Source organism: Mus caroli, chromosome 10 (assembly GCF_900094665.2).
Source record: "Mus caroli chromosome 10, CAROLI_EIJ_v1.1, whole genome shotgun sequence".
Taxonomy (NCBI): Eukaryota; Metazoa; Chordata; class Mammalia; order Rodentia; family Muridae; genus Mus; species Mus caroli.
In genome coordinates this window covers 28,837,626-28,852,726 of record NC_034579.1, presented here as the reverse complement: position 1 = coordinate 28,852,726, position 15,101 = coordinate 28,837,626, and the positions used below count along the sequence as shown (strand labels likewise).

The 15,101-nt window shown below is 37.5% G+C and overlaps 1 protein-coding gene across 1 annotated transcript in view; it reads right to left on the bottom strand.

Annotated features, from left to right (window-relative positions):
- The window catches only part of LOC110303552 (triadin), a 130,692-nt gene extending 127,560 nt beyond the window's left edge, over positions 1 to 3,132 (bottom strand). Inside the window, exon 1 of the mRNA XM_021174666.2 lies at positions 2,799 to 3,132. Within this exon, the coding sequence (XP_021030325.1) occupies positions 2,799 to 2,820 (22 nt within the window). The 5' untranslated portion in view covers positions 2,821 to 3,132. The remainder of the gene's footprint in view (positions 1 to 2,798) is intronic.
- Positions 3,133 to 15,101: the final 11,969 nt, after the last annotated feature.

Here is a 15,101-nt window from a genome sequence, read left to right as displayed (position 1 = left end):
ATTTAAAGACTCTGATCTGATCTGAACACTGGTTGGTTCTGCTCTGGCCTGAGCCTAATCTCAGCTACTCAATATACCTAGTGTAGACACCCAAGAGCCACCCAATATCAAACTAACTCACACAATGAGAAGGCAGATTCAACTTCACTGTTTTCAGACAGGAATTGAAGCTGTATCAGTCCTTGCATAGTTCTTAATCTTCCTAAACCTTGGCTTCATACTTTATAAATAGCAATAGAACTGTTTCACGTCGATGCTGAGAGGGTTAAGTGAGCATTTAACAAGCCTGCTATCTTAAGACTCCAGAATATAAATTGACTTGGTATTATCACTACCATCTTTATCATGGTTAGAATAAAAGTTGTTTCCCTAAAGTCCTTTGGGGTTCAACTTTGATTTCTGTTTTACCTAGTGCCTATGCTTGGAACACATTTTACATGGAACATGATTTTCTTTTTTTTCATTGGATGAATTATCCAAGTTGAAATATCAATAGAAAAAAATATGTGAAAGAGTCAGTAAGTTTGGTAATTGTGGCATGTATTAGAAGTAAATAAGCCAAGGTGTCAACCTGTGAACTTCCAAAATTAGCAATGGCCAAAGAAAAGACTTAGAGTTATTATGATACCAGGCATCCAAGGAATCACCCTTGTTCCTTGGTCTAAATCTTCAAAGTGTTTGCTTTTCATATTCAGGGAGTAAAAGATGAGATAGATAAATGGTATGAGGCTACTCCTGCAGTGTTTATTCTTCAGTGATTTGCCCCAAAGTGGTGGTAAGTGAAATATAGTAGAAGAAAGAAAAGACAACTGAAGGCTGAGAGAACAATGAGAAACAAGACCTTTACAAAACATCTCTTTAATGAAAGGCAAACAAGAAAGAATGAAGAAAGGTTGTTATAGATGAGAAACAAAGAGTGGGAACCACAAAGAAAAGAAAAAGTGTAAAATCCTTTGGAAAACTGAGGAGATTGACTATGGTAATAAGCACAGGCAACACAAATTTATTGAGCTGGCAATCTAAGTTTCTTCTGACAAACAGATCATTGCAAAGAAGGAATAAGTACAACACCCATGATCACATGGTAGAGACCCTACCAACTCTGAAGACGAGACCATGGGAAATGATCATTATCCAGAAAACTATATGCTGTGCTCACATAGTCAACTTAGATTTTTCTCAGTTGCTGTTTTATGGGCCCTACCACAGAGGATTCACAACATCTTTCAACTCCCTTTGTGTACAAATAATTCTATTTCAAAACAACAGTCCTTTAATAAAACGTGCTATGGATCAAGTGCAAATGCATGTAGGGCATGCACTATAATCAAGGAGCATGATTGGCCAGCAATGTCTGAAATTAGTGGCAGCCTAGGTTCCAAGCATAAGCTGACAGGAATGCTCAGAGGTTTCTTAAAACCTTGTACAGGAATAAGCAGAACACTTTTATAGACAGATCTTTTCAAGGCCAACATAAGGGCAACATGACACAGGATGTCCAAAGTATAGAAAAAATATATTTATAATATTATTTACATTCAGTTAGCAAATTCTGAACTAAAACTGGCAAACAGTAAATTTTATATCCTCTAATGGAAAAGAGAAAACACAGGCTGGCTTCAAGGAGCTGACACCCAATCTTGACTACAATTTGGTAATGGGAAATCATGGAATATCTGAGTAAAAGGTTTTTTTTTGTGTGTGTGTGTGTGAAATAGACATCAAATTGCTGCTTAGTGGAATAGTGTGAGGTCTCACAAAGGAAATGTGCATAAGTTCTAAACAAAATACCTAATAAATGGAAATCTCTCGGTAATATTGTTATTACTTTGTGGTGACAGGCTATCTCTGTAACTAATACAAGCAAGGCATTTTTTTTTTCCTCACAGATATTGCCTAAATCTGCAGGGAAAATTATTTTCTTTACATAGATTTCTACCCACACAAAAGATAAAACAAATAGATTTCTATTTTACAGTCTCGTTAAAAACAAAATGACATTTAACTTGGAAACTGTCAAAAGTACCACCTGCCTTATGTACTTATTGCTGTCAGAGAGAATGTTAAGCCTATCTTCCATAGTTTTACCTCAACTAAAGCCAGACTGTATTATTTTTAAAGAATTACTTCATTAGTAAGACGTGTGTGTGTGTTTGTGTGTGAGTGTGTAGATTTATTATAAGTGTATAAATAGAAAATATACTAATATAAATATAAAACACACTACTTATAGAGAAACAAGAAATGAGTTTACAAAATAACTAGATTTCTAAGAGTTAAATGCTTTATGTTTTAAAGTTAGACTAGTCTGACTTTCTGAAATTTCTAACTTTGTCTTTGAGCATTTGTCAATGGTAAAGTGACTATGATTCTTCAGGGCACTTCTATCTGCGATGCATATAAGCAAGCTGTGCACCCTAGCTGGAAAGAGAGACATTTACGAATTCAAATATTAAATACTATAAAGAAAAGGTGCTCCAGATCATACCTCTAAACTGACACATCACACATAATATTCTGATTTTTTTTCCATCTCCGTCCTCACATGTATTATAATTTTTGTCTTAAGCTATTTATAGAGGTGAGGTGATAACGGAGAGGGTAGTGGGGCCTGTAGCATAGCAGAAAATACTTCCCACACTTAAAATTCCAGATAATCTCTCCTTGCTCCCTCAAACACACAAATCTGGCTTTTGCAGATCCTGTGTAGACTCACAGAACTAATTAACTAGAAGCCAGCTGAAGCCTATAGAGTCCCTGAGGCTGTTAATTTACATAATGTCCCCAAGCAACAGTACCTTCAGCAGTGATCTCAGTCATGGTGGGTGCAGAAATCGAGCAGATGAAAAGTTCCAGTCAAGTGGCACTTTGCAGAATAAGGTAGGATTAGAGAACTCTGGTAGAGGGTTTTGACAAGGGCTCTTCCTTTTCCTGGATTTTCTGGCTGTTTTTTTTTTTGTTGTTGTCTTGTTGAACTTTGCCTCTTCTCTGCAGAGTTCTCCCCCTGGAAACAACCTAAGCCCTTTCCAAGCAGTACTTGTGGCTCAGCTAAAAGTATCAGCTTCAAACAAAAATAGCCTCATCTGCCTTGGACTCTTCAGCACTTTTTTTTTTTTTTTTGGCACTCTGGAGGAACACACACACACACACACACACACACACCGACTCTCAAGCCCTAAAGATACAGGCAAAAATAAATAAGTAAATAAATAAAAGCAAATAAATAAAACAGGAAAACAAAGCCAGAGTATCTAGAAAGTGCTGTCTAAGCCCCCGCAGTGTCTCTGATATAATTACAGATTGGGGATTGGTGTCAGAAAACATAAAATAAAGAGTTGAAAGTAATCTTACCCTAGATAGCTCAGATTTATTCTTAGTGCCTCTAATACTCAGAACATTCCTCTCTCCCTTATTTGGCTAGGGGAGGATCATGTAATGTCTACCACAGGCAGAGGGGAGGGCAGTTGTTAGTAATTTTTCTGTGTTGGTTGTTGTTGTCCCAAATCCTCTAGGCAAGTGCAATATAGGGCTACACTCAGAACTGAAATTAGTAACTCCTGGCCATTCTTCTAAGCTAGTCATGTTGTGAAAAATTAATATTTTCTAAATATTAGTCAATAAGAAGCGTGTAATGTGACAATAAAATCAATCTCTGAGAAGTATGTCGTCTCAGGGTTTTATTCCAACACCTTATTAAAAACAAAATATCTGATTTCATCTCAGCAGTGAAAGAAAGAGAAGGTGAAATAAAGTTTAGAAATCCACTGTTCACATTTTAGAAATGGATTTCACCATTTCCCTTTCCGAACTTGAAAGAAAGGAAGAAAAAAAAAATCCTAGCAGCAGCTAACAATTAGCTAAATTGCCTGATTAGCATTTCACCTTCCCACTTCTAGACAGGTGTTAATGAGAAGAGAAATATTCAGTAGTTGGTGGTTGGAAGGGGAAGGAGAATCAAAGGGCATTGATAATCATAAACTTTAACCAGTATGAGAATTATCAAGGGCTGGCTTTTGTTATCTTTTATTTTCATCTCACATTCAACTTAATAAAAGCTTGCAGTTTTGTCTCTTTGCCTTAACTCACTGCCATTGGCTGACAGAATCTCTTGAATCTGTAGGCAATTCTTAGTTTGCAAAGCACAGCTCTATCTTCTGTTTTAAAGGCTCAGAAGAATGATGTGACAGCTATTTGCATAGACAATGACATCCTACATGTCACCATCTGTCTTCACTGGCTGCCTCAGTTTCATGGCACAACAGAAATCAGCTGAATAAACAAGTCCGAACTCTCAGTTCAGATGGGAGGAAAAGATTCCAGGTAGACTCTTAATGTTATAAAGAGCCCACAGCTAGCAGCTGGGACTGGACTGAGATGATTAACATTGATTACAGTGCTCATACATTACCTGAGAGCTAATGTCCTCTTGCAGGCAGTACTGTTTCCAAGTTAAAGGAATCACTGCAAATAAAGACCATCCAAAAGACAAAATGATGCCTTTGGAATACTGGGTTAATCTAGAAGTGTTCCCTGAAAGCAGAGTTCACCTCACTGTGGTTCTCTCCTGTGGTTATTTGATAAGAATAGCTCCCATAGGCTATATATTTGAATGCTTTGCTCCTAGTTGATGGAACTATTTGGGATGTATTTGAATGTGTGGCCTTGTGAGAGGAGGCATGTCACTGTGGACAGGCTCTCAAAAGACCACTTGTTCCCAGTTAGCTCTCTTTCCCTCTCTCTTTCTGCCACATGGTTTTATCTCAATAGCTAATTCCTCAGCTACTGATCTCACAAAACACTAACCTACTCACTGTTCCCCATCATGATAGTCATAGACTCTATTCATTCCTTGAAACCATAAGCAAGCCCCCAATTAAAGATTTTTCATATATTGTCTTAATCATGATATCTCCTCAGAACAGTAGAAACATAGCTATGATACCCCAAATAATATGTCCATTTGTTACTAACACAATGCTACAGTTTCTAAAAAGCATAACAATCCATGATCCTTGGCCATAGTTAGCTGAAGAAATAATTTTGCTATATAACCTACAAACACTTTCAAGAGCAAAGACCTTAATAAAATTTGAAAAGGGAAAAAAATAAACCTCCAGTTTCAAACTCTAATTCAATGTTAGGTAAAAATAAGATGAGGATGCTGCTTTAAGTGATTGATGCTACACTCAAGCTCTCACAATTAATTTCATTCTGTAATGTTAAAATGAAAAGATAAAAAAGCAAGACAAAACAAAACAAAATCCTTCAACGTTATTGTAGCTAAACTATGTAGGATGATAGTCTCTTACTTCCATCTGTAAGAAAAACTGAAGATTTAATGGGCAATTGAAATTAGAGCATTTCTTATTTTGGAAAGTTATTGGAATTCGTTCAACTTTGAAAGCTGGTTTATGAGGCATGTCTTACATCTGACAAGATGTCTGGATCCAACTTCCTAACACTTCCAAGTAAGTAGGCTCCAGCTTTCAGAGAATTCAATGAACATGGTATGACACACAAGGGATTAACTTCTCTTATTTTAAAAGTACTGGTCTTGACCAGATGTCACTCATCTGTTGAACTCTTCCAGTGTGATGCAGGAGGTACAGTTCCTTTCCCAGTATGACATCTATTCTTCTCACAGTGGCCATTTCCATCTACCAACTATTGCATGAAATAGTGTTTATGAGAGTAGGGCATTAACAACTGACCTTTTCTACATACTCATTGATGAATTAAAATAGAGGGGTTCTCAACTAAGTGATACATTTAGCTTAACATGCCTCTTCTCTCTGATCAAACAAATCATTAGCTACTGTGATTTTTCACTTAGTATTCTATATACTCACAGAGGTGAGTAGCAGAGTCACCCCTTAAAGTGATCTTTACAAACAAGTTGCTTAGTCTCTTACTATCATAAACTAACAGCCAATAATAACACATAATCTGCATTAGCCTCATTAGATTTTTCTCATCCATCTTGAATTTCAAAACGTAAAAAGACACAGAAAGTAATGCCAGAAGTTGTATTGACTTCTGGCTTCCAACTCTAAACTAAACTGACATTTTCAGACATGATTTTAAAATCTTAATTGTCAAATTCTTTTTATACAATGATAAGAAGAATCAAAACTAAAAGCAATAGCAACTGATACTTTTAAAGAAAAGTGAAAATGTAAAGTTTTAAAGTTATTCTTTAAGTCCTCTGTTTTTATTGTACTCACAGTTAAGGTGTGAGCATCAATGGTTGTATGTCTGTGGTTATATACACATGTATGTGTGATTAATGAAAATAATGTAATATTTTCAAAAGTTGTTGAATAAAATACAACTAGACACCCCAAAAATATTAGGATAATCAACTAAGAACGCTTGCTTCCCTTGAATCTTCTAAGAATAATTGGCATATGTATCTTTTTCTGTAAACCCAAGTTTTCATGTTGAACAGGAGCCATACATAAATAACTGAACTGTATGGTTTTTATTGAAAATAAATTCTTTTATACAGTACATCCCCACCACAGTTTCACCTCCTCTCACTCCTCCTAGCTCTTCCCAGCCTCCTTTCTTCATCAGATTCATTCTCTACCCATCTCCCTTTAGAAAAGAGGAGACCTCCAAGAGACATCAACCAATCATGATAAAAACACAATAAAATAAGTCAAAGCAAAACTTTCTTATACCTGGGCTGGACAAGAAAACCAAACAAGAAGAAAAGAGCTCCACGAGCAGGCAAAAGAGTAAAAGACTGTTTCAAAACAAACATATATATATATTCTGATTTTTCCATCCTCAGCTCCCAAAATGATGATGCTGAGACTATTTATTAATAAGTGCTAGACCAAACACTTTGGCTCATTTTAACTATTATATGCCCAACATCTTGTTACTTCTCTTCAGTCCAGGCTCACTTCATTCTGTATGACTCCTTAGCATCTCCCTCAGTGTCTCTTTTTTTTTCTATCCAGAGTTCTGTTACCTGTTGGTTTATGTCTGTCTCCTCCAAGCTTCTGAGTGAATCTCTTCAATACTATTTGCTAGAATTCTCTCTCTTCCTGCAAGTGTCCTACCTCTTATTTCTTGCCTCAGTTCATTGGCCATTGCCTTTCTTAATGACAGATATTGCTTTTAAGAGATTCTCTTCACATCTGCCCCCACAGTTAGGAGTCTCATAAAAATACCAAACAAATATGTTACAGTGTATACAAAGAGAACCTGGTCCAGACCTGTGCAGGCTCCATGTTTGTTGCTTCAGTCTCTGTGAGCCCATATGCAGGCTGCTTATTTGAATGATTGAGACATGTTCTTCTGGTGTCCTGCATTCCATCTAATAGCACAATCTCTCTTCCTCTTCAATAAAATTGCCAGAGTTCTGAGGAGAGGGACCAAATAAAGACCCCCAATTTATACTGTCCCTGGCTGTGGGTTTCTACACCTGCTCCCATCAGTTGCTAGAGGAAGCCTTTCTGATAAAGACTATACAAGGCACTTATCTATGAATATAGCAGAATATCATTAGAATCACTTCATTAATTTTTTTTAATACCAGTAGTATTTGTTTTTACCCCATGTCTATCTAGTCTCCAGTTCCTGGTCATTCAGGCAGTGTTAGGTATGGGCTCCCTCTCATGGAGTAGGCTCCAAGTTAAATCAGACATTGGTATGCTACTCCTACAAGTTCTGTGTCTGTGTCTACAAGACAGATTTTAGGTTAAAGCTTTTGTTGGTGTCCACATTTCTCTTTAGGTAGCTTGCAGAATACCTTTCTCAAACTAAAAAGACTGGAACTTAGGGTTTAAAGCTCCCTGTAGGCACCTGTTCAACCTTTCCCCACTGTATGCATGTTGTTATTGGAGAACCATGGTATGTCCTACCATGAGCCTGGGTTCTTTTGGCTTTCCACAGGATTAGCTCAAACAATAACTCAATTGAATGTAACCCAGTACCAGCACAGGGAAACTTGCCTGGCTTTAAGAGACAGCAAGTTCAGATTCTATATTCTTATTACTAAGAGTTCTCACTAGGGTGACCCTCACAGATTCCAGGAACTTCCATTACATTAGGTCTCCACACTGCCCCCCCACCCCAGTTGCTGCTGTCTTTTTCATCATTTTTCCCTCCATCCCATCTCACTATACCTGATCCCTCCTGCTTCCATCTCTACCAGCTCCCAGTCTACCAGTAATATCTATTTTATTTCCCTTTCTCAGGAGAAATCCATGGTTTCTTACCCGCTAAAGACTTTCTTTTTCCCTAACCTGCCTGAGTCTAAAAATTGTGCTTGATTATCATTTATTTAATGGCTAACATCCACTTATAAGTGAATACATAGTATATATATATATATATATTTTTTTTAGTATCCATTTGCCTTCAAATTTTGGGACTTTTTTTTTTCCCCAACAGCTGAGTTGCCAAGTCCTGCAAGGTCCTTGGCAGTTAGCGCCTGAACCTGGTTCAACCTCTACTTGGAGTAAGAGGTGTTTGGGAGCAGTGAAAGGATTCTGCTTGAGACACCTCTCTAGATAGCTCATCTAGACAGCTTAGCTCTAGTAAACCAAATTCTAGTCCCTTATTTTCATATCAATTTAGCCATATACCCCAGGTTCCCTTTTGATCATTCCATGAATCAGCATTTTATTACCTTAGTCACTTGATTCTTAAAAAAAGACAAGAACTTTTTTTTTTAACATAACAAATGAACTCTGAGACCAGCCTGACTTTGTAATCACAAACAATAAGCTTTGCTGAGTGGAATTCCAATCTGAGACCACTACTATCACCATGCCTAGACCTAAACTCTGTCTCAGTCTGACCTTGAACTCAGAAATCTGCCTGCGTTTGTAAACCCAAACAATAAGTTTAGCTGGGTGGTATCCTGTCCTGAGATCACTACTCCCTCATTTCCTAGTGCTCCTTTATTAGTTGAACTATGAGGTTTGGTTTTTTGTTTTTTTTTTTAAAAACTATTCCTTTCCTTTTATCAACTCATTAGTGCAGCTGTCTCTGTTCTTTCAGATCCATGAAGCCCCTCATACAATTCATATTGCCTCCTTATGTTTTGCATAGTTGAGAAATCCTGTTGATATATTCTTGAACTCAGGCTTTTATAGTTCTTTATCCACAGCCTTATGGGCTGCCCTGAAGGTTTCAATGTTCACCACTTTGCTAAAGAACACCAGACACACTCTCCTGTCCTGGACTTGTGTAGTTTCAAATTATCATGAAATCATTAAGCTTGGCAGGGAGAACATTCCCAGATAAATTTGGCAGAGAGATTATTTCCTGAAGGAGGGACATGAAATTATATATATATATATATATATATATATATATATATATATATATATACCAACAAGAATCTGCTGGTTCTGCTCCATTGTCGGGAACTATGTCATGCCATCCCTTCTGCAGTCATGTAGGACTTGGCACTGAGTAATGTTCCTTTATGTAAATGTACCATATATTTTAAATCCATTCTTTTCTTGGGGACATATAGTTTGTTTCCATTTTCTGGATATTATGAATAATACTATAGTAAACATCATTAAGCAAGTGATTTTATGGTAGGATAGAGTATCCTTTTGATATTTGCCTAAGAAAGGATAGCCAAGTCTAGCATTAAGATTGGTTCCCAATTTTCTGAAGCATCACTATATTGATTTCGATAGTGGCTATATGAGTTTGCACTCCCACCAGCAATGAAGGAGTGTTGCAATTGCTACACATCCTCTTCACTATGAGCTGTTATTTGGATTATTGATCTTGATCATTTTGACAGTTGTTAAGATGGAATCTGAGAGTAGTTTTGATTGCATTTTCCTGATGAACATGTATTTAAGTGTTTCACAGACATTTGAAATTCGTCAGTTGAGAATTCTCTGTTTTCATCTATATCACAATTTAATTGGACTATTTGAGTTGAGATTTTAAAAAATTTTCTGGATATTAATCCTCTGTTAGATGTGGAGTTGGTAAAAACCTTTCCCTTATTATGTAGGCTGCCACTCTTTTCAATTGACAGTGTAAATTTTGCATTTTCATGAAGTCGTATTTATTATTTTTTTTTATCATAGGGCAGGCACTATTAGTGTTCTGCTCAGGAAGTTTTCTCCTGTGCCAGTGTGTTTCAGACTATTCTCCACATCATTCAAATTCAGTGTATTTGGTTTTCTTGAGATCTTTGATTCATTTGGTTGGTGTAGGGAGATAGATATGGTTCTATTTGCATTCCTCTACATGCAGACATCCAGTTAGACCAGCACCATTTTTGGAAGATACTCTCTTTATCCAGTGTGTATTTCTGGCTTCTTTATCATTAGTTAAGATCCAAAAGGTGTGTGGATTTTTATCTGGGTCTTTAATTTGATTCCATTGATCAATATGTCCACTTTTATGGCAATACCATGTAGTTTTTATTATTTGAGCTGTGTGATAGAACTTGAAATAATGGATGGTGATACATCCCAAGTATTTTTATTGTTCAGGATGGATTCAGCTGTCCTGGTTTTTTGTTTGTTTGTTTGTTTCCATATGAAATTGAAAATTATCTTGCCAAAGACTGTAAACAATTGTGTGGGGAATTTGATGGGGATTGCATTGAACCTGTTAAGTTCTTTTGGTAGGACAGCCATTTTCATTATTTTCACCTCAGAGAATTATGCACATGGGAGATCTTTCCATATTCTGAAGTTTGTTTGTTTGTTTTTTAATTTCTTTCTTCAGAGACCTAAAGTTCTTGTCATACAGGTCTTTCACCTATTTGTTAGAGTTACTCCCAAGATATTTTATATTTTTGTAAGTTATTGTAAGGGGTGTTATTTCCCTGATTTCTTTCTCAATCCATTTGTCATTTGTATTTAGGTGGGCTACCATTTTCTTTGAGTTAATAATCTTGTATGCAGCCACTTCTCTGCAAATATTTATCAGCTGTAGGAGTTTCCTTGTAGAAATTGAGGACCACATTCGTGTACAAAATGAATAAAGAAATAAAAAGAACATAGTTGTTCCTAGGTATAGTAGAGGAGAAAGTTTATTGTGAATAAAGGGAAGAACAGAGTCAGAGGCAAGGGAATCTGGGAGAGTACAAAATGAACATGACCAGACTAGGCCAGACCATGTGAAGAGTGGGGGAGAAGAGAGAAAGACTGGTATAAATGAGATAGAGAGTATACAAAATGACCAGGTACCACAATGGTTGTTTAGGGAAGGGCAACTGGTTGGTGGGCAAGGAGAGCCCAGTCTCTCCAGTATCTTCACTGAAGAATTTTAGGGTAAGGTTGGGTATGGCAGTCAAATGACAATGTAACAGGCAGGGATTAAGGGATGTTGGCAGCCAGATCTGCTTTGATATGTGAAATAAGCAACTCAGTCCTTTGTGTCAAGTTTGGGACCCAACATAGACTATCTGTAAACAAACATGCTTTGACTTCTTCCTATCCAATTTGTACCTCCTTGATTTCCTTCAGTTGTCATATTGCTCTAGCTAAAACTTCAAGTAGTATATTGCATAGGTATGGAGATAGTAGACAAGTTAGTGTTGTGTCTGATTTTAGTGGAATTGCTTTAAGATTATCTCCATTTAAATTGATGTTGGCTATAGGCTTGCTGTAAATTGCCTTTATTATGTTTTTGAGTGTTCCTTGTATCCCTAATTTCTTCAGGACTTTGACAATAATCAGATGTTGATATTGTCATAGGCCTTTTCTGTATATAATTAAATGATCACGTGGTTTTTGGGAGGGCTCCTTCAGTTTTTTTTTTTTAATATTGTAGATTACATTCACTGATTTTTGTATATTGAACTATCTCTGGTAGGAACCCTATTTGATCATGGTGGATGTTCTTTTTGAGGTTTTCTTGGATTCAGTTTACAAATATTTTTGCCTGTATTAAACCAAACAATTTTTTTAACTTTTTATTTATACTTTGTGAATTTCACATCATATATCTCAAACATACTCATCCCCCATCCCTTTATCTGCCCTTGCAACCTCTCCCCCACAAAAATAAAAATAAATAAATAAAAATAAAACAGAAACAAAACATCTATTGTCAAAGCTGCACTGTGTCCCACAATATATACCCTTTTACCCAAAGAGTTTTACTTCTGCTTCACTGTTAATACTGGATCCTCACAGGAACTACTCTTGGATATAATGTTGTTGGCCTGTGTCATGGAGATCCTATAGCTTTGAATCTGCCGGCCAGGCACCATTATGTACTCCAGCAGTTCATAAATTGAGTTGATGTTAGAGTGAAACAACTCATAACCCTGAATCTGTGCCTGGCTGGTAACTGATCTTTCCCATGCCATAACACCATGGCAGATAGGGCCAGGAACAAAACAGGAGGGGGGGGGTGTTGGGAGGGGAGAAAGGAAAGGAAAGGAAAGCAAAGGAAAGCAAAGGAAAGCAAAGAGTGAACTTTTCCCTCTTGGCCTCAGTTGAAGAAATTGAAATGTCTTACCAGAAAGAGGTGACAGGAAGAAAAACAGGCAGACACCAACTATATTTGGTAATAACACATTTGGCCTTCTAAGTCTCCTGGATGAAGAAACTAGGAACATTAGAAATGATCTCAAGAACCTAAATTGTATCTGACTTAATTTGATTTTAAAACCCTATCACATGACCTAGAAACTCCTTTGAGGTTTCCAGTTGATATTCCTTGTCTTCAGAATCACAAGAGGGAAAAAGATTAATGCAATGATTATTTCTTTAATATTTCTCAACTTGAGCATTTCTGCTCACATCATTTTAAATCGGTTTGTGTTCTACTGGTATTATGGAAACTTTTTCTGCCTTCATTTTCTGAGTTTCTTTCTTTAATCATAGGTTAAAGGCCATTCCATATACTTAATTTGCCATAAGGTTATTTCAGAAACTGTGTAATGCAGATCACTTCTCAGTTTGGAAGGCATTCCTGAGCAATTATAAACTTTCCTCTCTTTGATTCTGACTCATAAATAGTTTGGTCTCTGATATCAGGTTCCTTTCCCCACACACATTTGACATTGTCAAACATTCCCTTGCAAACTTGCCTAGTCAGTTTAGCATCGGGCTAGCAGAGGCGGGGGAGGGGATTACTGCTCCTGGCATCTTTCCTCCTCTGCTGCTATCCCTGTTGGGATCTTCAGTGTCCTTAACTGAGAGGCCCCATGGAGACCATAATTCAGCTAGCTGCTTTCGATTCTACAGTCTTTATATGTGACTTTCATTATGAATTTTTGGTTGCTGCTCAAATGTAATTTATGCCTTTTCATTTCTTTATAAAAGCATAAATACCATTCTTATGAAAAATAAAATATCTGGTGACTAATTTTAGATACAAATTTATTTTTTTTCATTTAGATACATTAAACAGAGATTTCTGGTTGCTAATATTGAAAGAAAATTACAATGTCACCCTGCTCTTTGCATTTTGATGTTTGACTTTATCAACAGTTGCTTTGTTTTGTCTGGTTTATTGTTGCTAAACACCAACTAGATTCCCCAACCTTGTGTACCTACCTACCAATAAGGAAATATACCTATTAGTCACAAGGAACAAAAGAGAGATAATGGTGGTAGGAGTATGAAGACAAAGTCTCACATCAGATACTGCAAATACCAAGTAGAGATAGTGAACCAGAAATTGCTTGAATCTATACATCTCAAAGCCTCTTTTGTATGGTGGGAGCCAGGCTAGATTTCAGTGCTAACAAGACAAGGAAGGCAAAAGCTTTATCTGCAAACAGCTCATTCTAGTAAAAGAATGAAAAATAAAACCAAGAGTCACACCATAAACCAAGGAACATAGGAACATAGTGTAAATGTGGGCATTGAGAACGGAAATGTGATTTTAAAAGAACAGAAAATAAATTAAAGGAAATAATTGAGTTGGATCTTTATGTGTACAACTTGATAATATAAGAGGTGGTTGAAGACAAATCATCTGAGTAGGTCAAATATCTCAGGGGGAAAAAAAAACCATGAACTTTAATTCAATAGGATTTGACCAAAAGTGATCATAATAACCACAAAAAGAAACTGAAGAAAGATACAAAGAGTGTAGCAGTTTGAATGAGATGTGTCCAGTCTCAGACATTTGGTATTTGGTCCCATGTAGAATGAATTGTTTGGAGCTTTGGAAGAAACTTGTCTACGGAAGTAGACTCAAGCCATTTTTGGTTCACTATCTCTGTTTGGTAGCTGCAGTATAAGATGTAAGCCCTCATGTCTCTTTGCTCAGCCTTCTTGGACTAGAAGCCTTAGTCATGATATTTTATCGCTGTTGGTATCAGGAACTGATGTAGGCAATTGTCTCTGAGCCCAGTTGCATTACACATAGGCAGCAGGGACAGAACATCCTTTGTCATGGCAACCACCATACAGTCCCAGAATTCACTTGGCTCACTTCCCACCTTTACCTGAGAGTGGCTATGTCACAACCCAAATATAAAGCAGACTCTTCTGATCCCTCTTTCTCTGTGTTTCCTTTTTGTCTTCATCACTACCTTTGTCCTCTTCCCTGACAATAAACCCCACATAGAGCTATATTAACCTGGTGTGGTCTGTTGGGACATTATCTGGGATTCTAAGAATTCTAACACAACATTGGTGCTGAAATCCGGAAATCGCTACCAAGGAGTGCTGCGGAAACTGGCCATGACAGATCATCTGTGACTGTGTCACTTGGACTGTTGCTGCTGCCACTGCCACCACTGCCTGCCGCCACCACCCGCACCTTGTGGATTTCCACTGCAGCTGTAGATCACTGACACCTGCCACTGCAAGACTCAGACTGATACCATGTGATCTATGCCAGTGTGATCCACCAGGTAGAGCTAGCCACTGTCACCTGGGTTACACATTCGGATGGACCCACACCAACCATAGAGTTCCACGTTTCCTGCTTCCAAATTTCAAAAACCGGCAGACTTCCGGCACCCTCCCAGCCGGAGAACAGAGACCTGCCCTGCAGAGAGTGCCATCTTGGCTCCGGGACTCCGACGAACTTAGTCTACAGGTTAGAGTGAGGACCACAGAGGCAGACAGCTTCTGGGACAGGCGGGAGCCACAGAGCCGCTGAGGCAGCACCCTTTTGGGGCCGCAGACATC